At 38.1% G+C, this 25,092-nt stretch overlaps 1 protein-coding gene across 2 annotated transcripts; it reads right to left on the bottom strand.

Moving 5' to 3' along the window:
* Positions 1-333: 333 nt before the first annotated feature.
* On the bottom strand, positions 334-25,092 carry VPS39 (VPS39 subunit of HOPS complex). Of its 2 annotated transcripts, XM_050335303.1 has the most exons (26): positions 24,922-25,092; positions 23,100-23,165; positions 22,240-22,266; positions 21,727-21,791; positions 20,917-20,959; positions 19,813-19,907; positions 18,525-18,623; positions 17,761-17,853; positions 16,083-16,266; positions 15,563-15,683; positions 15,070-15,190; positions 14,162-14,291; positions 12,886-13,028; positions 11,882-12,025; positions 11,159-11,300; positions 10,799-10,885; positions 8,460-8,533; positions 7,763-7,861; positions 7,387-7,504; positions 6,788-6,916; positions 6,210-6,312; positions 5,382-5,427; positions 4,596-4,745; positions 4,290-4,424; positions 3,613-3,704; positions 334-2,458 (listed from the first exon to the last, which is right to left on the bottom strand). In XM_050335303.1, exons 1-26 carry the CDS (start codon positions 24,992-24,994, stop codon positions 2,383-2,385), a joined length of 2,655 nt encoding a protein of 884 aa, XP_050191260.1. In that variant the 5' UTR covers positions 24,995-25,092; the 3' UTR covers positions 334-2,382. The 2 variants fall into 2 exon arrangements, with proteins under 2 accessions (XP_050191260.1, XP_050191261.1); XM_050335304.1 differs by lacking the exon at positions 22,240-22,266.

Here is a 25,092-nt window from a genome sequence, read left to right as displayed (position 1 = left end):
AAGAAAACTTGTCAGTAAATTTAGTCTTCTCTAATGAGTACATATTTAATGGCATACGACTTTCAAAAACATTATTCAAAGAGAGAATACAAAAGTGGTTTTAGTAGGATTTTGAGAACATTCACAAGCATCTATAAACTTGTAGATTTAAGAACCTAAGTTGAGAATTGATGACATGGTCACACTTCATTTCCACATATTAAAGTGGAAGGGATACTGAGAATCCCTGCATTGAGTCTGACTTCCAGGAGAAAGTGAGGTCTAATACATAAATAAAAAATAAAATCTATGGCAGCCCAGAGAAGCTTAACTGCACAATGACTGAAACACACACTGGTTCACAATATTTATTACAACCTATTGCTTTAGATAAACCTGTTGTATGGTTAGTAAACCCAAACCACATTATATGAACCAACCAAAAAAAATTACAGCACAAACCACGTCTCTGTAAAAGTATGCAGTGGAGATGAAGAGAGGCACAACCTTAGAATTGTAAGTAAGAGCACAATGAATGTGTGAGTACAGCTCTCCTAGTAATGAAAATTAAGGTAAATAAAGTTCATACTAATGGTAAAAATCAGAGTAGTATTGTTATATCTGTATACAAAGAATACAGGGTCTTTTTGAATAACCTTCTTTCATTCTCAATTACCTGTAAACACAGCTCTCCCAAACCACCTTCCCTCTGTACCTGAACCAATATATAAAGTTCTATACAGAATGTGCAAATCCAGTATAAGTATTTTTAGGCTCTCTTCTTCAAATAGAAGAAATACAAGTTTAAAAACATTAACACCACAGATTCCCTCTACCCAGCCTCTGCAGAAAGACATCCAAGTACAGAAGTAGCAAAACACTGGACCAAGAAATCCGTAAGAATGCATGAACAATATATGAACAATAAATACAAACACATGTGTAAAAGCAAACAACATTTATCAAGGAAACTACTAATACTGGCAAAGGAAAATGAATTAGGATTTGTCAGCTTACAGATATCTTCCTAAAAAACATTCACATAATGCCTTAAGTAAACGTATAATGTTAACTGAGATCCAACTACATCTTAGGCTGACAGAATTTAATCATCAACTTGTTCATTAAGATGTGATATCCAGTAGTTACATGCCATGCTCCATAGTATTTAATGATACCATATTTATAAGTGTTGCTAGAGCAAGACGTCAGGAGTCAAAATAGTTACTCTATTGGGTTATTTGCTACTGCTGCCTTTTTATTACCACTCCACAGATTCTTTCTGCACCAAACATTTTAATACCCCTCTACCAATCTGCTATTTTATGTTTTTGAAAAGATAAGTTAGATAAAAATATTACACCCTATAGTGAGTGTGGTACAATCTAGTTCTTGTGTTAAGACTTCTGGCCCAAGAGTAATTTAAGAACAGTACCAGCCTGAGCAGAAGACAGTTCTAGAGCACTTAAAATAGGCAGATGTTGAAACAGTCTGGATTTTACTTCAATGCTGGAAAGTGAACCAGAGACTAAAGAATTTACATACACCAATCTCAAGCATAGTCTAGAAGCTCAAGCAATAACCAGAGTTCACTCCTTCCAGAAATTGCTTTAGAGGGTGTTCTTTGCATTTTGCTATGAGTGCAGATATGAACTTCTTCAAAGAGTATCTGAGCTTTCACTTAAGCTAAGAGGGAACATATTCAGTGCAAACAACACACAAGTTAATTCAATTTAAAGCTCTCAAACTAAAGCAAAAAGAATAAAGCTTACTAGTGGTATCTACTGTTTGTCTGACTACCTCCTGTGAAACAACTTTTTATCTGAAGGTCAGGCAATAACACTGAATATCAATAAAGAGTCCTTTGGCCAGCACTTCAACATTTCTGTCACTGAGATGAAAGTAAAATTATACTTTCTATGTCTAGAAATAGACACAGAAGCCTCCTCTATGCCAAACACTTGATGATCTCCATGCAGTGCTGAGATAGCTGCACAGACTTTCAGGGAATTTTTTTTTTTAATAAATATTTACATACAAGGTCAAACCACAACATTTTCACCCTAAGAAAGTACGTTTTACTGTAAAACTTGATTTGTGGTGAACGTCCAACAGTTGTCTAACAGTTCATTTGCAAGGCTGGAGTGTATTACAAAACTCACTACAAAAATTTCTATTCTTCATCTGAGTACTGAGAGGTTCAGTGTAGTTGCCAGCACTATAACAACTTGGTTTTAGTAAATCAATATTGCCAGGTAGGTACAGTAAGTCCACATATACAAATGACTCCTACCCAGTGTAAGAGAACCTAGCAACAAGCCTCAAAAACCTCAGACACATCAACTTCTTAAGTCACCAGTACTGAATTTCATATGAGTGCTGGAATTATTGACCACAACAAGGTCAGGTGTCGAGTGTGTTGACTTCTTTGGAGCAGAAATAATGCACAACTATTGCATTAGGGTATCGAGCAAACGCACTGTAAAGAGAACAAAACACAAAAATCAGCTGTCAATACAGAGAGTTTTCCATATTCAAACAAGAACATCCAAGTTGTACAGAATCAGAAAGAGACACCTACATGAAAGTGACTCTTTCTTTTTTAAATTACAGTTTGAATATATTTTTGAGAAAACCAGACAAAAGAATTCCATAGATTTTGTAAGCAGGTTTTTTTTGGTGGTTTGGTGTTTGATTTTTTTTTGGGTTGTTTTTGTTTTTTGGTTTTTTTTTTAATCTATTTTCATTTCTATAGGCACACTTCACTTTACTTCAACTTGGTAACAAGTTAAAGACCGGGTAACATGCTTGACCTTCAAAATCTTGTTGAACTTAAGAGCATTAGAAAAATTCTAAAAAGCAAAAACAATTCTGCCTGTGTAAATTTAAATTCTGATGCTACATGCTACACATTAAGAGTAAAAAACTTAATATGCACAGCAGTATTTAGACCTATGTTTATCAAAATATTTTGGAAAAACAACCTTTCCTATCATTGTTAATGCTACTGATATCTCAGAAGAGTTCACATCAACAAGAGAAACAATAACTAAGTTAGTCATGTGGCATTTCACTCGAGTTCAAAGAGGAAAAAGTGCAAGTAAAATTTGCATTCTATATTAAGCCATAATTACCTACTAGGAATAGTGGAAGAAAAGTTATTGGCATCCAGGTAATCAAGTAAATTAGTTTTACTTTTAGACATCCTATGATAATTATGCTACAAAATGTAAATCAGTCAGATAACTACAAAGCCATGAGATAAAGAAAACTACACATGTATCTTAGCTTAATATTCTTTATATCATCCTTTGTAATTCTAGTTAAGAAGCAGGTAGTAGTAGAATCATTTTAAGCCTTTTAGAGTTGTGAAATGAGAGCTCTTGGGAGTTTCTGAAGAGATTTTATACTCTGTTGAAAGCAGGATTAAACTCATGCAGTAAATTCACTGAGCAAAGCTTTCAGGTATTCCCAACCACCCAGTTGAGCAATGTAATTTGTAATTCAAACACTCTTCAAATAGCTCCCTCATACTGCTGTTCTCTCTGGCTATATACGCATTCCAAGTTTTCCAACATCTTTAGTTTAAGTGTAACAGATTCACATTTGAGTCAGTTTACCAAGCTCTCTTACCTGTTACCTATCTTCTTTTTGCAAACAGTGCACACCTTCTCCTCTGTAATAATACACTTCACCTGCTGATGCAAGATCCGCTCCTCCTGGACCTAAAGAAGGATAAAAAACCCAACTTGTTTAAAGAGCAATGCCACACCACTGCTGCTTTCTTATCTGGTGAAACTGCAAATGGTCACAACATTTAATTTTCAGTATCCACATGGCTGTATCCACATTCCCAAATTGTACAGCACAAAAGCAGTAGGTCTGTAGAGCATAGCAGATGATACTGAACAACCAATATGCACACTATATGAATTACAGGATTTTACTTTCAACTTAGTCCAAAGACTAAGGCATTCTAACCACTAAGGGGTGTTTGGGTGAACTACTGAACTGCTTCCTCTGCTTCACTGTATTTGAAAGAAATCCAGTCCAAGCCATTTGAGATGCTTCTGCAATGCACACCACAGCACAGTGAGTCCAGAGACTTACTGGAAAAACAGACTCCTCATCCAAACTAAAATGAACGTACACTGCATCTCCCGCTGGGATGTTCAACCTACTTGGGTCCCATTTCAAGTGCACTACAGCACCATCTAGAGGACACACATCCCATATAAGGAACAGTTAATTTAGATATTGAACACGTTTTAAACCACCGTTCCAATAAATGACAGGTGGTGGGTGCTTACCCTCAGAAACTCTGCATGGAGAAGATTCTTGAGCACTTGATTAAATCTTTTCTTCTGAGCATTTTCTTCAAGGACTTTCTCTAAGAAGATGCGAATCTCACTAATCTGTGTATTTGCTGGGAGTAGGTTTATTGCCTGGAACAAAATATACTTAAGTTAGGAAAAATTAAAAAGAAACAGAGACCAAAATAGAATAGAAATTGACATATTTAGCTTGACACTTACAGTTCATTAACTTGCCTACTCTAGTATCTTCCATAATCTTCTACCAACAGTACAAACTGAGTAGTTGCAGGTCTGACTTACCTTAGTGGTATCCAGTTTGCTGTGATGTAGTTCCAAAACCTGCAGAGCAGCCTGCAGATTGGCTTGAGGCTCCAGCACTTCCATCTTGATTGGTCCCAGGCAATGTACACTAGGTGGGGAGAGATACATCCGGAGCAGCGACAGATAGACCTGTTGCACACAAAAGGAAAGTTCTGAAAATACTGCATGTATCCAGAACTGACAGTGCTGGTAGAGCCCAGCAATGGTACTAAGTTGTACTCGTGGCATCCAAAATTCTGAAGCGCTCCTTTAAACAGCTCTATCCTTAAAACAACACAACCTGAAAAGTAGCAATCATGTTCAAGGTCTTTCAAGACTTGCATTCTGAAGATTTTCTATAAAAGTAGTTAATAATGTCTCCCTCATCTATCTTTCAGAATTCACTTACAGTGTCTAGAAACCAACACTTCATTGCCTTTTACCCCTATCTTTTCTGTAGATCTATGTGGAATACACACACAGTAATTTGCCTTCTGAATTCCATCATAAGTCCAGTGATACAGTATCATTCTCAAATAAAAAACCAAACACAACCCCCCAAAACAAGCAAACAAAACCACAAACAAACAAAAACCACACAAAGAAAAAAAAAAACAATCAGTCATCTAGTAATTTCTAAATTCCAAGAGCTTATACATAGGCTCCCTACACAAACCTCGAAAAAGTTGGGAGTACAAAACCAAAACTTTCAAGTCCTGAAAAAAGGTATGAATAGCCTGCTACATCCTTACTGAACAGAAAGACTACAAAAATGAAGCTACTTACATCTTTGTTGCCATCTTTATTTCTGTCGTAATGTTTATGGCAGTAGCTAGAACAGAGAAGAATCAAGCAAAATACAAAACCAATTTTAGAACTCATAGAATCAGTTCACAGAAATTAACATTTAAATGCTTTGACTACTTAAGTCATCCAGTTAAGTGACCGTACATCCAATTTGGATCAATTAATCAAACTGGAGGAGAAAATTACACCATTTATTTGGCATTACAATGCAGAGAGAATGGAGGCTTTGTGCAAATCTCCCACTACCAATCAACTTAAAAAGCTTTAATGCAGAAGCCAAATTTAATTTAGCTGTGTAAGAAAAAGGGGGAAAAGAGATATCTCCAATCAACACTAGCTTGAAAAGAAGCTACATTGAACAGACCCCAATGTTCACATATACCTGCCAGCACTGAGTACCTCAGTACTTCTGATTCACTCAAGAGGTTCCCTGGCACAAAATATCTAGAAAAATACTGTATCTTTACTAAGAGGATTCTGCTTAACTGAAGGAGCCTAACTTGGCATGAGGGCTAATGAACATCTCTCCAAAAAGAAAGATGGAAACAAGAAACCCATTGATGAGAGTCATATTGCGCTAAAGTGCAATGACAGAAGAGCACGAAAAGGTAAATCTCAAGGGGATAGAATGAACATCTGTAATGAACACATACCTGGAAAAGCCTAAAAGTCAAAAAACACAGAAACCCAGAAGATCCTGATGACTTAGGAGTGTTCATGTTCCACATACAGCAACATTTCACTACACATCCATAGGGAAATGAGCAAACTAAGACTTGCAAAAAAATAAAATAAAGAAATCCTTACTTTTCAGCCATACTGGTGTCCTTCAAAATATGAACATAAATAAAAAGAGCTTGCTCGTGCTTCCCCATACGACCCAAGAGCAGAGCACGTTCTTCTAGGAGACCTAGTGATAGCATGAAGGATTAAGTCAATAGCTACACAGAGAAATGACAAAAAAGCTCAATTAGTGGTCAGACTAACAGTTGGAATTATTAATCTGTGCTCAGACTAGAGTTTCAGTAACACTGAGACTAATCTACAGTTCACACAAGTCTCAGAAACCTTTTATGAATTCTTAAGTAACCTTAAGAAACAACAATCTTCAAATCTGTTGAAATATTCAGGTTCATCAAAAAGTTAGGTTAAATATTTAAGTGATGAGAGATGCTACAAGGTCTTAGGTCAACAGTAACAGGAATCCTGCAGAGACTGGCAAACCCAACTGAGCCAGCAAAAACAGTATACACACCAGTGGCCTACAACTACAGATACAGTCATCTTGTCTGATTCTAGTTACCATGATTCTACAGTTAGTGAGGAGGTTTTGCTGTACAATGCAGTAAGCTAGGATTTAATTAACCTATGAAAACTGAACTCACCATCAAAGGGGAAGTCACTAATTAGCCGACCAGGTTCATACCAGCTAGACTTCTCCAGAAAAAGCAGAAGCTTTTTACGGTACTCGCCCAAGTCTCCTCCTTCCTCCCCAGCAGGCACTGGAGTTCTATCTATATGGAAGAAAGCAACATAAGCTAAATTTTTACAACTATTTTACTGCATTAGTACACAAAAGAAGATGAACAAACAAATCATCATCAAGAGGAACTAAATGCTGATAGTACTGTTACATGGATTAGGACTCTAGTGTACCTGTCAAATTACTTCAGCTCCTTAAAACACATCAAGAGGCTGGAAAAAACAATACTCAGTTATTCAAAACCCTTCCCCACCCTTAACGTGCAGGATTCAGGGAGCAGTAGCTGCCATTCTACTTAATTATGAACAAAGTGTTGCCTGATCCCTTAAAATCTCTTGGGAGGTGATAAACTAGCCTGCCCTAAAACCCCACAACTTTTGTTGTTCCAATTCCTTCATCACTTAGGGTTGAACAGGGAAGGTTTACAAAAATATGCTATATGAAGGCTCCCCTGTGCTGTCCCATACCCCTGGACTTCTCACCAGAAAAGGTTAAACATACCTGCAGGGAACGAGTTGAGATATTCTTTCATTAATCCCTGCACTTTCTCACAGTACAGCTGGATCAGACAGTTGTGAAAGTCTGCACCAGTTTCTTCCCAAACATGAATGATGTGTTCCTGTGAATACATGTTAAGGTTCAATTATAGACACCTCCTCTGGAAAGTAACTTATTATAAGCAAGGAACACTTCCATGCTTGCCTTTACCAATCCTGACTTCAGGATTTCCTAAGTTTTAATTATGGGATTTTTGCATAACTTATGGCAAAACTAGCATTCTGTGAGACAGCATCAGACTCTGACTCCTGGATAACTGAAATCTTACATGTAACATCTTGTACTGAATGTAATGCACCAGTAGGGATTGAGTTCTTACCAGATAAGGAATAGTCAAGCTTTTAAAATTTTCTATCAAGAAACTGAGCACTTTGTCCCGCGGCAGAGCTTCCACTTCAGGGAGGTCTTCTGTAAATATCTGTTAAACAAAATTTTATTCAAAGAAAGGTGTGGTTATTTTTTTTTAAGTGCCACAGTGTATTTTCTCTGAGGCACTGAAGCCCAGCATATCATCACAGGGGTCCAAAGAGTAAGTGCAAGAAGTATTAAAAAAAAAAAAATCTGAACAGCTTATTCAGGCATTGAGAAATTATTTCACACCTGAAGAGATTAACAAACATCCCCACTTCTGCCTTTGTGAACACTCTTCTCTTACAGAGCCCAACATCTTCCAAATACAGGGAGTCAATTTTATATCAAAGAGAAAAAAGAAAATAAGGATGGCAAATCAACATTTGACATTTAAATACTCAATCAGGCTCTAGTGCAAAAAGTGTGACATCAATAACATTAAATGTTGTAAACTATTCCAAGAATGGACAAGAGTAAGGAAAAAGTCAAAAGACTGTCCTGCTCTACCTACTGCTAACATTACCACAGTACTGAACACGGAAAATACAAATTATATCTTTAATTGGATTTAGCATTAATACACAGCTTCTTAAATTAAGTTATCCCAATTCCATATACTGCATTAAGAATCTCAGTGACAAGGTGCCTGTTTCAAACACACTTACCTTTAGTCCATCTTCAGGAAAATCTCTTAGCACCCAGACTGAGTAGGAAAATACCAAGTGCAAGTTTTCTGTGCCTGGAATATAAAAAGCAGTAGGGTTCAATGTTAAAATCCTAAGCATCTATCTACTCACAACACAAGCAGACACCTTCAGAGCCAGCAAAGCTTAATTTACATGAAGAATCCAATTTTATCCCTGCTCAAGTCAAGCAAACTGTGGTTAAATCCACAATTTCATTATTTCACAGACATGATTTCAAACAGAAACAAAAATTAACTCAAATACTAAATGCCACCAACATAAACAATTTGGTCCAAAACTAAGATTGGTTGTTCTAATCACATTCCAAGTCTCCCTTTACAACTTGCTGTTATTACAGTAGAGAAATCGCTGTACTTTTCACTTACATAACTTCCTTCAGCCATTTCTCAGCCTAAAGTCTAATGACTTCTACAGCAAATGGTCACATACTTCAAAACAAATAGTAAAGCCTCACAGTACTGAAGTAACTAGCACAGAACCTACATGACATCTAAGAGCTTCTCAGCTTTTCAGAAAATGTAGGACCTGTCCTTTTAGGAAGAATGCTTTTGTTTGGACAATTCGGTTCACAAAACTAATAAAACACTCTAGGAAAACATGACTGTATACTCTGTTGACACAAGGTAAGTACCAAATACACATCAGTAATACATACTTGATTACTTAAAAGACCACAGTTACAAGCGTGGAGGAATTTTCTGTAATTACTTGAGTACTATTTCTGAGTATTTCATTAAATGCCCAAAAATCTACAGAAAAGAGTCAACTGAAGTAGACTGAATTTCACTCAGAATGTAAGTGAAAGAGTCATACATCCTATACAATTAAAATAATAATAACAAAACAAAATCAATTATTGCTTAGAGTAGAAGACCATAACTACAGAAACCTCACCAAAAGGGTGGGCAAAGGGAAAAATCTGGAGAAACTCCATAGTCTGAAATGCTTTTATCATCTTAGTTTAGGGACTCCCACACATAACACTTATCAATTAATCAAGGCAGAATGGGCAGTGCAGCTAGAACAACTACACATATAGTGTTACATTTCTGTTATTTACTTAAGGGAAAATTCTGCAAGTGACACCAGCATAAAATATTCAATTCTTCAGGAAGAGTCAACCTTCTAGGTTGTTTCCACTGTATTTCACTACTGTGAAGTAAACAAACATCCTTTATCAGTTTTAAAGAGCTGACCAAGAAGAATACAGAAAAAACAATTTTAAGGTCCTGAAACAGAGAAGCTCCAGAAGCCTAAAAAAATTTAGCAAGCTGTCAAGATTTTAAAAAAGTATTACAGACAACTTGGGTAACTATAGGTCTTAACCTTCAGCAATCTCAGGTAAAACAAATGAACAGCTGACAATAGTAAATTGAGATGAATTTATCAAGATGAGAGAATTACTTTTTAAGTAAGATAAAAAGTTTCTTCTGTAGAGCTGTGTTGAACACAACACACATTTCTCTAAGATGAGTGACATTACCAAATGACACCAATGAGTAAGAAGCGTTAGACATGGCACAAATGGGAAAGGTCTCAATATCATTACTATGTATTATCACTGAATAAACATGTTGCTAATTGAAGCCTGCAGTTTTTAAAAGAAATAATTATAGACAAAACATATCAAACTTGGGTAACAGTATAAGACCAAGAGGTGAACAAAGCTATTTCCCTCATAAACTACACACGACCAAACCAGCAGCGTGATACTTTTGAATTGTTTTGCTTTTAGAAATAATATCAGATGGGAGGGAACTATTCTAAGAATTAGCAAATACAAAAAAAGACTCAAGAGTTCACAACAAACAGTCAACCAGACAAGTTTCTACCATGATGCTTGAACAGCAACTACAGTTGTTAAGTCATTATCTAGATGTACTTTAACACAGGAAACAACAACTTAATATAGGATTTTAATCTCATGAAAGACAATACAAAGACCAGCAACTGGAAGTTAAGACTTTTGGCTAGAAAGCCTAACCAGAAGTTAAAACTTGCCTTTTGTCAGTGATGATAAATCATCACTGGAAGAAAATTCAAAATACTATGGCTCTTTTTCTCCCAATGGAAATTTTAATCAGAAATAAGCAATGTTTTCCAATAAGATACTCAAGTTTCAACAAAACACTCATGAGCTAATACTTGAAGTCTGCATTATGCAAGGAACCAAACCAGATGACAAGGATATCCTCCTTTAGCTTGATAGCTTCTAGAAAGTTGCCAAACAGAAGAATAACCACTAAGCCAAAGAGGAGTAACAGCTTCACAAAAATACTGCTCTCCTTCACACTCACCCAAATGCTGCAGATATTGCACTGTCCTCTCATGACCCTTCAAAGGTGAGTTGGCTTTCTTTGACTGATCCACCAGTACCTGTAGTGCTTTCAGAAAAAAAGAATTCATTCCTTTGTAACCCAAGTATAGTCCCAACTTGAACCACAAAAAAGTGCATTTTTCCTGTTCTGCTACTGAAGACAAAACAAAGGTTTGTTTTGAACATACAGACCAAACTAACAGGAACAAAGACTAATTTGATCACAAGATGGTGATTAAACAGTCTCTTCTGAATACTGCCTGCTCACTAAAGACAAGTAAAAACTCAATACGAGGAATACATGCTTCTATTCCTTCTCCTCTCCCAACCACATACTTACCTTTCTCATGCAGACCTTTCTTCTCATACAGTATTATCAGCTCACTATATTTGTGTGCCTTCTTTAGTACATGCTCACTCTCCTCAATATGGCAGTGATTGTTCTCCAGACGCAGCAATGGTGCCACCAGCGCTACATTTGTCTGCAAGCAAAAAGGGAGCACTTAAATGTATTTCACTGGAAGTTCAACTTCAAAGCATATAGTACAAAACATGAATTAGAAGCAGGGGCTGGAGGCAAGGAAGCCTTATAGCAAAAGAAATACAAGAAATGAAAGTTTAACATCTTAGAGTAAGGCCCATGTTAATTTCCATCGTTTCTGGGACATAAGACTGTATCAGAGCTACTCCCCTTCAAGAACAGAGGTCAGCTTTGAAAAGCATTATAACAGCAAAGATCATACTCTTCTGCATTCAGCAGTCCAAGGCAACAAAAGCAAAGTTAGAACTTCAAAATACACAGGCATGCCCATGGTCTTTCAACAGACATAGCAACCAGAAACAGACACAGCAACCAGAAACAGACACATCTGCTTACTCCATGAAACTGCTTCCTGAGCAGTGATCAAACTAGCTAACCAAGTTTTACAGATCATTTTTAGACTAAAGACAGACAGTTGTGCGAGAATTTCTGAAGTAGTTCCTTATCCTTCTTAAATATTTCGAAAATTCCAGCAGAGCTCACGTGGCAAAGCAAAAACCTCTAGGTCAGACAAACACTCACATGCAGGTAACACTTTAACAGGGTGGTATCAATGATTTGTAGCAGCTTCTTTTTGGATTTGATAGTGGGTGTTCCTTCCATGAGCGGCGAGGTACTGGACTGATGGTCAGAATCATTTAGCTTCTTCACTAGCTGACTTCTTTTCTGCAGGACATCAAACGAAATTTTATCTGGAAAAGGCCATGAATGTCTACATCTCACCTCAGCAAATATAATCCACCAAGTAAAACGACTAAATTAAGCCAATTTAATAATCTGATTTAATAAACTGTTTCCAAAAGAATTTTTATTGTTACTAACTATTCAATAGATAAACTTTACAACTACATTCAGGTGTATACATTTGTTTTGCAAATTTATAGTTTTGCAAAATGTCCGTCTTGAGAAAATAGTCAGAAGGAAATTCTGTTAACCTGAGTAGAGACATTTTAGAGAAGTTGGGCAACATTCAAAACACTTGGAAAACAAATTAGGTTTTGAACTACTAGGCACAAAACTATCTTCCTTTGGACACAAGCATCTTTTTAGTCTAGTAAGGATGGCAACCAAACAATTCAGGTTGCAGTTATGACAAAATAAAGAGGGCAGAAAGTTACAGTGCCCATTATCTCTTTATCCACATTTTAATGCGTGCTCTTGACCTGTCTCCTGGACAGAGTGCCCTCCACAGTAGTCACCAAACAAAATCAAAAGATCAAGTGCTCAAGTCTTCTTCAGAAGGACACCAGAAATAAAATACTGGACTCGTATTCAGATCCGATCCACAAGTAAATTTTGTCCAGTCACACAAGATGTTTCCCACATAACTGTGGGCTATCTCAGGTGTTCCATTTCCCCTGCTTACTCAGGAGTTGCTGCCATAGTTTCCAACCATGAAGACAGCCCACTAAGGCTAGTATGACAGAGCTGGAGTAGGTGTACTGCCTCCTACACATCAAAGTTAACCAACAAAGCATGCTAAAACTGAATAACCCTGCTCTAAAAACAGGTAGAGAAGCACTCACTTGAGTTAGGTAGTCTATCAGAGCTAAATGTGCCTTCTCCAGCTCTGCCCCAGAGAGCCCTGGCAGGGGGTTGGGATACTGTAGCTGTTTCCTGTAATCTGTGGGCAGGAGGTCAGGATACAGACCCATCACATGAGTGGGATCTAAGTGAAAAATAACTAGTATTAGTAACCATTCATAATATTTTTGTAAACTCTTCGAGTCAGCTTAGCTTTCTAACAGAGCAGTCTGTAGTCAACTTGCATATACATGAGGTTCTAGATAACAAAATTCACTCATTACAGAAGAGAAGCTAAAATAAGGCAAAAGCAGCAAGAGAAAAACTGTTTCAAAGTTCAGTCACAAGAAGTTCCAACCTGTGCATTTCGCACACCTGGAGGACAAGTCATTATAATAATCTTGTTGCTCTTCCTACAGAATCCCAGCATTAATCACTCTGACAGTAAGCCAGGACTTCTAGGAAGAGGCACTGTTTTAAGAGAAGATTTATTGTGCTTTTGAAACAAGAACTGAAGAGCACCATCTCTAACTAACACCCATGTTCACATAGTTTAAGCAAATTCCAAATTACTATCCTCTAATTTAAGTTCAAAGTATTTTGAGTTCTCAGTCCTTTTCTTTCACTGCAGTTTCCCAAAGCAAATATGATGTGTCATCAAAACAAGTTCTAAGTTTAAATGCACAGGAGATGCCCTGTCATCAATAAAAAGAATCTCAGTCTTAAGCACTATTCTATGGTACAGTTCAGTTTTAAGTGTTCTTCCAATAGCCCTAAAACAAATCAGAGGAGTAGCATCAGAGAATATTTTGACTTCCCAAAGTACAGTAAAGTTTTCTGGTTTCAGCAGCTTGGTTAAACCAAGGGCTAAGAGTCCTTTTTTCCTGAGTAAAATGACTTTGCAAATCTATACATGTTCCTTATTTTTCATTCCAAGTCACAGGCAGGCTTTTAGCAGCTGCTGAAACACTCAGCTTCAAGGGTCTGTGCACATGCTATGCATGCTGCAAAATAGCCTAGAATACAAATACATCCTGCACAAAGGGAAAACTCTTGATTTAACTTAAGGTGTAGTTGATTAAGTACTATTGCCAGTTTCACCAAAAACCAACTAAACAGCTGTCCAGGTTATTTGCCGTTCACAGGGGACTGGTCTGCATAAGACACCACTGTTTTAAATTTAACAAAACATTAAAACAAAAAGTCCCACACAACAGTCCATGAGTTTAATTTCATTCCTTCTAACCTAGGTACCTCAAAGCTGACCTAAGCATTTACCTGTACCAAGTTTGGCAAAAACTTGCATAGATTCATCAAAGCGCTTCTGGCAGAAAAGGTTGAAGGCAAAGAGGTTCTTTATGTGGTGAATTTGTTGTCGCTTCTCACTATCTGAATCATCTTTCATTTCCTACAAACATACAAATTAATAAACATTAAAAGCTCTTGAGCCTCATATATGAGAATATATAAGAATATATAAGAAATAACAGGAGCATTATACATTGGACAGATTAGGACAAAACAAGATAATCTTCCGAAGTGAACGTCTCTGATGGTGCCTGCCAGATGCTATGCTTATTGTGTCACTGAGACAACCTGGAAGGCTGCAAAGCTACCTTTTATTATCTGTATAATTGCTCTATCACAGCAACTGTCTCTTCACTCATTTGCCTCATTTTTTTCAAGTGAGCAATTCAAAATGCAATTAATTCATTTTAATGTAATTCCAGGGAAGTTTCCAGAAACCAAAAAGTCCTAAAACAGTAAGAGCAGTAGAATTAAACATACTGCATATCTATAAAATATTATTGTTTCAGGAGTAGCACTAAAAAAAACCAAAAGCCATGCAACAAAACACACAACATTGTTTGCAAGCAGCCTGGAGACTTTCTAAGTCTGACTTCAAAATCTAAAAGAAGGTAACCAATTAAACAGCTAAGAGGTAAGATCTTACACACAAGATGTTATCTCAGAATCTAAACCACAGATCAATATAGAATAACGGCAGCCCAAAACTACAGCTTAAGTCAAAAAGGCTAAAGTTTACCAGTTTGTGCAAAGTGGACAGTTGGGAGGCTACACTCTGACTCATCAGTGGACTTGCTACAGTCAAGCAGATGGCAAACATCCTTTTGTTTACTTTTGCACAACTACATCCGCTGCAAACTCAGTTTTTCAGTACTTACTGCCAACTGCAAAGCCAGCTCAAACTGTTTGTCCTGCAGAAGCTGCTGGATCTGTGTTGCTATGGACACCGGAATGAGCCGCCAAACAAAGTGATTACTTGCTACATATATAATATTTGTTCTGTAAACAAGACAAAAGTAGTCAGTTATTAGGTTCCAGTGCTGAGAAAGAAGCAATACCCTATCTAAAAAATACAATCCTGGTTAATACACACATGGATCAATCTGATACAAGAGCAACTTGAGCATTATTGCAAAGCAGAAAGGAGAAGAATACATGTCCAGTGATCACAAATTCCCAAAGACACTCAACTCTATAATTTCCTCCTCAAGATATGGCCTCCACTAATCTGTTCATAAAAAACCCAACAGACTGCTTTCATGCTATTTCTTAACTGAGAGACTTAGAAAAGCTGTTCTTCTCCCAGTTTTTCAGAGTGGTACCATACACCCAGAGAGCCTGATAACAGTAAAAATCAGTTCTATTCAATACCCTCCAGAGGTGATGAAGCGTGGTCTCTGCAGCTCAATGCTCTGTACAAGCAGTCGGGGTTCAAAAGTGCGGATCTCCACATACCTTGGCAGAACAGCAATGATGTAGGGAGGCTGGTGTTCTGTTAATGAAGCAAGAAAAATTTAAGCTGATTGCTCTCAAGTATTCCTTGAAATAAACCAGAACTTAAAGGTTTCTTTCCAATTTTTTTCCCCTTGAAGTGTGCCCTTCTTTTCCCAGAACTTTAACACACTACCTTCCATTTCAGACCTTGTCCCTTTATACAAGATAGGCAATATGCCTATTTTATGAGGAGAAAGGCATATAGACTACAAGCAGAGAAGACTAAGAAGCAAAAATAAACATATGAAACCTTTCCAACAGTACAACTTAAAATACTGTAGAAACTGTCACACTCCAAATCCAGCTAGTCTCAAAATACTGGAAACATAATGGTTTTATCACATACAAAAGAGTAAAGGAGCAAATTAAAAAAAAAAAAACACCTGCTACTTCTCACCCATGGCTATAGGAATATCTGTCCAATTCAAGGCACATTTCTGAGTACAGACTCCTTCTTCATTAAGCACAACTGTTAGATCATCTTGGCCAACGGCAACTTTTCCATCTGCTACAGGAGCTACCAATGGTTCCAGCTGCTTCCCTGTGGGAAACAGTTCTTTGATGGATCCTTTTCCATCCACCTAGGATAATAAAGAAGATAAAAAAACCTGGGTTTTAAAATAACTTTTATTTCACAGCTGCGTGAGACTAAAGCCAAAAACCCCTAGAGGGATTTACAGTCCAGACTAATCACTAACAGGACAAGTTCAATTTTAAAGAAAAGCAGTAACATTTTCTGCATATCCTAACTTATCTTGCTTATACATCATTGTGGAATAAAGAATTAATATCTGAGATAATGCAATCCTGTTAACAGTATTACTATAACAGTAGCTGAGCACATCGCTCATACAGGTTTATAAAATGCATAGCACAGTAGCAACATCAGTTGCAATGTCCAAATACTTAATCCAGGCAAAAACTTTAACACTGTTTTGTTATGGCATGAGTAAGTGTTGCCACATAAAAAAAGCAAACTAAAAGCCAAGCAAACTGTCTAGTCTTTCCCCTGCCTTAGCCTGTCATTTTGTGGCCACATGCTGTCCTGGGAACTGAGTCCATACAAAAAAATTGCTGTTTCATGAGCTAATAAAACAACTCATTACCACCAAAACGGAGAAACTTTCTCCTTCAACTCCAGCTACATATTCTTGCTGCTTCTCTTGCATTTACAGCTCAAGTATTTTATAAATCAACAGCTAGCTAGCAGAAAGCAACACCATAAATACAAGTATATTTTTTCTGCCTATTTAGTGAAACGGAGCCATTCAAGGATAGGTCTGTCAAGCATCAGAACTAATCCAAAGTAGATACTTAGACAGGTAGTTTCCACCCTGGTTGCTTGAGCAGCTGCACAACTACTCATATAACTAGAATGGAAGGAGTAAACATCTAGCAGAGCACTGTTGAAAGGCATCCCTTCTTTTATGAGCAGCATCAGTTTCAAGTGAACGCAAAAATCACGTTCGGTTTTTCTGTTGCCTATAGATCAGTGTTGCAAACCATGTAAACACATTTGTGGTGCACCTCCTCTTCATCTTATTTTCCTATAATATCTGCAGAAACCAACTATAAAGGCAGAAAAGAGAATCAACTATGGCTGTAAGTGAAGCATTAACTGGAAACTGTAATATAATGGCAATAAGTTTAGAGACTATCAAACTGAAACTATTACAGTTCAGCAAGAGAATCAAAAACCAAAACATAGTTACATTTCACTGTATGTCAGATAAGATATTCTTGGTCTTTTTTCCTTCTTTGAGCTATCTCCTTTCTTAATACATTAATAAAATGCAAACTGAGCTTACACAGACTGCTGCCAACCCAAAATGTATCTTCCCTAATGCCTTTTTTCTGCAAGAGCTGTAAACACCAGTTTCAACAGTAACAAACAAAATATCACTTCCTGACAACATCAGTTTAAAAGCACAGACTTAGATGCCCTTCCCATAGCAGGAGTACCACATGCTGGTTTTCATAAATCTGTTAGCTAAATCCCTGAGCACAGAAGTAGCCTCCATAGTCTTTAATGCTATCCAAATCTTCTCAAAACACTATTACACCCCCAGTCTTACCCGTATCAGGTAATAGTCCCTCTTGAAGCCTACACAGATGGAGTTTTCACACCAGGCCATAGACTTGGGTACGTCAGGCACACTGAAGTCCCCCTGTGGAAAACAGGGAAAATACGTTAAACTGGCTATTATAAGAGAATAGCAAAAGTCAAATCTGGCAGTGCAGAGCATAACAGGCACCACATTCCCCACCACACATACCTGACATCTACTAGTCAAGGAATGGCAGTATTCAACTAAAAGGTTAGATTCATGCACAACAGAGGGGTGTGCTCTGAGTTAGCTGGTAATTTTCTAGAAGGGCATTGTAGGTGAAAAAGCCTCTACCCATTTCAATTAGTTACTTTATTTGTTCCAGTATTCACAACTGCAGCTCTCTACGCTCGTTGTCAGTAACCATCTTCTGACTTAATGACATATCTGGAAAACTTGGAGTAGAAGTGCACCCACTTCCATAATGTTGTAGTTAGGCATACATTCACAAATGCTGTATGCTAATATGCTCCACTGACTTACAAGTGTACTACAACCAGAGTGTTAAAATATAGGACACAGCCCTTAATTTAATTTATTAACTGTATTAATGACATTAACTGTGATTCAAACCACTTTTATTTTCTGTTTCATTGCTATATCTCTGCAGAACCAACCAGAGTCACTGTTCCATAAGTCAGCAGTGTCTCTGGGTAACAGGGTAACAGAGCAAGCAGTAAAGAGCAACTACACTCCCTGTTGAGGCATATTAGATTACAGAAACAACTCACCTGTAGTTCATGGAACTCTCTGTCCTTCCAAAAATACAGCTGTAGCTTCTTACGCACTGCCACACACATTCTCAGCACCTCTTCCCCTGTATCTGATTGCTGGGAAAACAGACAGGCCTAACTCATAGGCACTCACAAAGTAGGAGGCAAGTAAGATAATACAAGGCCAAAAGAATCCTCAGCCTTACAGCAAAGCTGTCAGCTGAAGAGCAGCTTTGTTCAAACTTGCCAGAAGGGCATTGCCTAAAAAATGGGAGGGGAGGGAGGTGGAGGTGGTGTCAGAATACTTAAAACCAAACTTTGGTGGGGATTGTGACACCAAGAAAATGCAAAAAAATAAAAGAGCACCAAAGGTATACACACACACAAACAGAAGATAAATACAGAGCTACCAGTCCAGCCCTGAAAATAGGATAAATAGCTGGAACTCTGTGCAGTATAGGAGAGGTAAGGAAATGGAACAGTGTAAAGAATGTGTTATACTAACAGATTAAAATATTAATAACTTCTAATATTCTAACCTATTGAAAAAGTTTCTTGACAAGAAATACTAGGAAAGTTAAGTGCCTGTACATGCAAACAACAAGCCACTTTGCAATGACCAGATGTAAAGGTGCTTTGAAACACATTACTTTTCACATCTAGAAACCCCCAAGTACTTTCTAGAAACTATTTAACACTTGAGCTTCTAAGGGACAAAGAGAGAAAACATGATGAATAGCACTTCTGGTTATGAAGGCTCCTGAATTATATGGTAAGATGAGAAACTCACTTGGATAAAAATGAGTCACCCAATAAACCATAGCACATGAACAGAGGACTGCTATACCTTATGGAACCATTTTATGGCTTGAATCTACCACAACTGCCCTGGGACTCCGCAGGTCAATAAACAGAAACAAAAACATAACAAAACAATGATGAAGTTGCTTAGGCAAGGGAACCACCATGAGCTAGTACAGTGGCAATTCTAGGAAAGGGAATGGCTTTTATAATGAACAAGACCTTTCAAAAAAACAAGACAGTCAAAGTGAAGCTTTTTATCAACAGCTGCAATCACAACAGGCACAGGAAAATGCCTTATGAAGCAGAGGAAAAAAATTAAGGAGACTACATTAAAAATTGTTGCCTTAAGCAAATGCAGTAGGTACTAATTTTAAAAAATGCTAGTACCCAAGCAATTAGAATGCAATACAAAAGTAAGAAACCTAATCTATACAGAAACATGAAAAAGTCAGCCTTATTACGAACAGTAAGGACACCTGTGCCACTGTATTCCTCCCCTTACCTGGAGATCACAAGTGAAGAGAGATGCACCTTTTGCCTTGGAAACTGTGGTGATTTGTTGAAATGTCAACAGGTCATGAACATAAATGTTATTTTCTGTTTTAAACAAAATTCCAATTATTATTCAATATTTAATACATGTAAAGGTCACTGCTAATTCAAATAAATTATCACATTTTAAGTTTATATAAAAAGAAGAACTTCTGAAACTAAGAGCTGCAAGAAAGGAAAAGATGTGTTTTCCCAAAAGCTGAGAAGTGCTAACCCACATATAAATACAAAAATTTCAAAAAATAAGACTAACACCAACGTTGGTAAATTACATGCAGGAACTGAGAGCAAGTGCTAATCAAGCAGAAGGAGTGGGAGTGAAAGGGTCAGCAAGCAGGCCAGAGCAGAACAAGTTCAAGATGGAAGATTGTATGAACAAAGAGCATTTTGAACTGGCTCCTGGAATTAGTGTAAAGTGAACAGTTGCAAACAGAGGGTACTGTGGTCAGGTTTTTATACGCACGAGGACGCAAGCAGCAGAAATCTACACATGCTGGAGTCGGAAGAGCCGGGACTTGGAGATCATAAAGAAGGGAGCAGCAACATAAGCAAAAAAAACCCACAGGAAGATCATAAGGTTAAAGGAAGATAGTCAGAGCCAAGTAAACTTAGACCTTCCATAGGATGGTAAAAGATCACCCTCTACATTTAAACTGAATTTGGTGTAACACATCAGCAGTAAGTTTGTTACATCAAGCAAGTTTGGACAGAAGTTTTAGCCCCTGATGTACAGAGCACACATACACGTGCATGTGCATATTCAAATGCCAATACAATCTATATGTATACACAAACACTTCAGTGCACAAACGTACTTCTTCATTTCCAATCACAAAACAGCATTAATGCTCTGTTCTCCAAGCTGGCTTACGACAAGCAAAGCTGCTTCTCAATCCATTCCACTTAATGCTTCCTCTGCTAAATGAAAAGCTCAAATTCCACATAATGACTTCTCAACAACAAGACTGCTATGTAGGTGTGTGGAAAGAGTGCCACATTCAGACAAGTAACTGCTTTGAGCTCATTAAATATTAAAAGGTTTTTTTTCACTTACCTAATAGACTGACCAAAATTTTAAATTGAGAAACAACATGAATCTGAAAGGGAGAATGGTGTTAGTGACTCCATTCATAAACTAAACCTCTGAACAAAGGTTGACTATAGATGGTCTAAGAAAATGCATCTTAGATGATCTCAAAATAATGAAAATAGCAAGACAGTTACCTATGCAACACCTTCCTTCAGTTACTGTAACCCTTTCAACTAACACTCACTTTTTGAAAGCTAGAATGTAGCGCTTGCAACCTAAGCTGGTAAAAAAAGCTATAATAATGGGCATGTTACTAGTACAAAAACACTTCTAAAGGATATGCAAAGTGCTGCTGAAATAGGCAGCATAATCATTGAGGTGTTTTCCCAAAAATCAATATAATGAATGAGCACAAGTTCTCAAAAAAAAAGGAAAATGGCAGCAAGACTGGTTCTACATTTCAAGAAAGTGGAATTACATTTATATTCCTATAGGATTTCATATGAGAATCAAATAATATATTACAGTCTATTCATGTATTACCATCATATTTACAAATATTCTCAGCCAGAGAAGCTAAAGGTTTTACTGCTAACCAAAGCCCTAAATAAACTTGCAAGTTCCAATTCTTTGCTTGCTACTTTAGCAATCAAACCAAGCTTATTCTGTTATGGGAAGAGTGGGCAAAAACACCTGTGTGTTTCACTGCTAGAAGAATCTATAGTTGTGGGAAATGTTTTTGTTAAGTTTAGAGATTGAAGATGTACATTATTTCATTTATTGGCTGAAAACAGCGGAAAACTGTCCCCACATCAAGAAGATGGTATTTCCTACCTGCTGAATCTTCTTTGAGAAGTTCTTGTTGGATTTCTCTAGTGTCACTTCAAACCTATTGCAACCTATCAGAAAGATTTGAGAGAGCATGTAAACTGAAACTGCCCTCACTCATAACTGCATATATCTCACACTAAGTAGATTACAAATAATTATGAAATGTAACACTGAAAGAATGACACTTCTAACATATCTGTGATACCTTTTATTAATAGCCAAATGCATCGGAAGGTCCTCTACAGAGTCAGGTGAAAATGGAAACTACACTTCTTGCACCCATCCGAGTCCTCATCAATAGTTACATTTTTGTCTTGCAAGAATTTTAGATTACAAGACTCATTTATAAGTAATTTGAAACCCAGAGATACAAAGACAGCCATAAAGTCTTTATCCCCATTTTATCCATCAAATATCAGCACTTTAAATTGCTAGGGAGCACATCACTGCAAAATAGACATGAAAGAAACACTGCACCACAAGGGTTTAAAAGGAGGTTGAGGGAGAAAGACTTACAGACACTTTCTGATGACATAACCTCTCCTGGCATTGATGCAAAAAAGGGGAAGAAATTTACCACGTGAGATAAGACACTAGCAACTCGAAACTAGCATGTTCTGACTGGAATAGACAGCCTACAAGTTTCAGAAAAAGCAAGCTGAATTCAGTCTGTAGAATCCAAGCAGCTACAAATGAACACCCTTCCAAGAGCTGAGAACTTGGAAACATACATTTGATTTTTACTTTCCTGGCCCGTGCTACACAATATTACTGTGTTCAGTAACATCATTTTCTACATAATAGCAGATAATGTGAAATACAAATCTCTTTAGTGAAAATCAATTTTAACTAAACTGAAAATAGAACAGTTCTATTTGTAGCATCCCTAGAATAGACTATGAACACTTATGACTGCCAAAGAGACAAAGAGAAGAGTATATATACATGACAGAACTAGTTAGGAGGGATCCCTCTTCCCCCATCTACGATGCTCATGGACCCACTGAATATATATGCTCTTTCACTAATCCAGTCCATTAAAAGACAACGTCAAACCCCTCGTAACTTGCACTGCTTTTGCACATATTTGCACACTGTATTCATAAAAATTACAGTAGCTTACTATAAATTCAAACAGATAGAAACCAGACCTAAAACAGAGTTTTAAACAATGCCTCACATTACTTGCTTTCTTGCACATCTGAAAAATGGTATGAACACTTTCACCAAAGATCATACACAAATACTCATTAAACTCTATGTAGGAAAAAATCAGCAATTAAACACACTTGTGTTAAAATCACTACAGCCTCTTAAAGTGCAGGAAATAATAATAACATAATCAACTTTTTGTGCCATTCTTAAAATAAACTTACCTACGTCTTTCTTGATCCTGTAAAGCAGAAGATGCCCTTGTTTGGTACCAACAAGGAGCCATTCCTCTACAAAGACAGGGGAGAAAAAGAGCCTAATTAGTTCAACAAATACTGCCCTTCCCAGCTGTGCTGGGTTTGGCCAGGCTAGTTAATTTTCTTCACAGTGCCTAGTATGGAGCTATGTTACATTTATCAGAGTACTTGGGAACTTTTTTCAAATGCCAAAGAGGACATTCTCTAGTGACTACTCGTCTCCTATCACCTCTCCAGTGGAAGGGCTCAGAAGAAGCTTTCATTGGCAGGAGAGGATAGCCAAAGATCAAGCAGCAGAACAGAACAAACAGCCTAGGCATCATATTCCACTTGTTTATACAAAGGTAAATAAGCAAACCATTGCATCTTCTGTGCAGTCAAAAGAGGCAATAAACTATTCTTCAGATGTTATTATCTCTGAGAGGAACAGTGCTGCATAGTGGGAAGTACTGTCAGAAAGAAAAACAAGCAGTTCTACCTGGATTTGACTGTTGATTTTTTTTAACAGTCAGTTTTTTATAAGAACTCTCTGAAAGAGCTATGTTTGGAATGATAGTGGCAGCTTTGCTTAGGTGACATTTGGATTGGTTGGACAACCAAGAGCCATATAAGATTTATAAAAGAGAACTATAAAAGAGAACCTTTTAATACACAAACTCTATGGCAGGCTTTCAAACTCTTCCTCTTTACAGCATCTACATCATACAAAAGGCATAGAATCTTTATAGGTTGATTAAATATGAATGAATTTCTTCCTTGCTGAATATCATAGAGGAAAGCAGCATACATTAATATTTCTACATCTAGTACTCTCTCATTACCAAACATATTTGCATTTCAATAAAGTCTTGTTTCCTGCAAGATCCTTCTTCCACCAGTTGGTACAAAAGTTGTAGAGACAGAATTACACCTCTTTTTACAAAACCATACTGCCAGAAGCCTGTAGATTTGAACTTTTTCTCTACTTCAGCAAATTAAATGCTTTCAAAGAGATAAGAGATAAAAGCTGCAATGCAGGAATAAACTATCTTCACATACTCTCCAGGACATAACTTCAGCATCAACAATCCATTATAAATGGAGCACTACAATTCAGGATATAATTTGGTTCTTAAAACAGATTAGTGGGGGTCACAATTCCATCGCGTTTGGCGTTCTTTTAATTATCGATTTTGTGTGATGGTAGTACATCTGATGGTACCTGCCCAAGGCTTCAATAAGCCTCATCAAGCCTTATCATTATTACAGCTGGTGCAGTCACCTGACCAAAACCTTGACCGTCAAGTATGCCCAAAAATATAACCCACAGTGATATAACATCAACACACGCAAACAGACTCTAAATCTAAGACCAGCATTCCAAGATAAATTTAAGTCAAAACATAGGGGATGCTTTTTTTGCAAGAAACAAGCCAGACCCCGGATACAGCCCTGGGAATCCTGGCAGCCTCCCGCACAGCCGGGCGGGCAGGACAGCGGGGACCGCGCCGCCGGCACGTCCCGCTGCGGGCAGGCCGGGAGCCGGGACACGGGACCCGCTCCCGCCGGCCCGGGGGGCGGCAGGGCCCGGCCCGCACAGGGCGCAGCCGGCCGGGGCCGGGCGGCGCTGCCTCCCCCGGGCCGCCGCAGGGCAGGGCGCGGCACCCCCCGCACAGCTGACCGGGACGGGACGGGACACCGGGACGGGACGGGACACCGGGACGGGACGGGACACCGGGACGGGACGGGACACCGGGACGGGACGGGACAGCGGAGCGGCTCGCACGGCAGCGCGGCCCCTCCGACTCACCCCAGGCGGCCAGGCAGTCGATTTGCAGCGGCAGCTTCTCCAGTATGGGCACATGCTCGAAGGCGTCGTGCATGGCGGCGACCCCCGCGGCCCCGGCTGCCACAGCGCCTGGTGCAGATAGCGCAGCACCGGCGGGTGGCGGGCAAAGCCCCGACGGGAAGAGCCCCGGCG

Source organism: Myiozetetes cayanensis, unplaced genomic scaffold (assembly GCF_022539395.1).
Source record: "Myiozetetes cayanensis isolate MyiCay16 unplaced genomic scaffold, myiCay2020 scf6-25, whole genome shotgun sequence".
In the NCBI taxonomy this organism is placed as follows: domain Eukaryota; kingdom Metazoa; phylum Chordata; class Aves; order Passeriformes; family Tyrannidae; genus Myiozetetes; species Myiozetetes cayanensis.
Note: the sequence above shows the minus strand (reverse complement) of the source record. Positions and strands in the feature narration are given on the sequence as shown.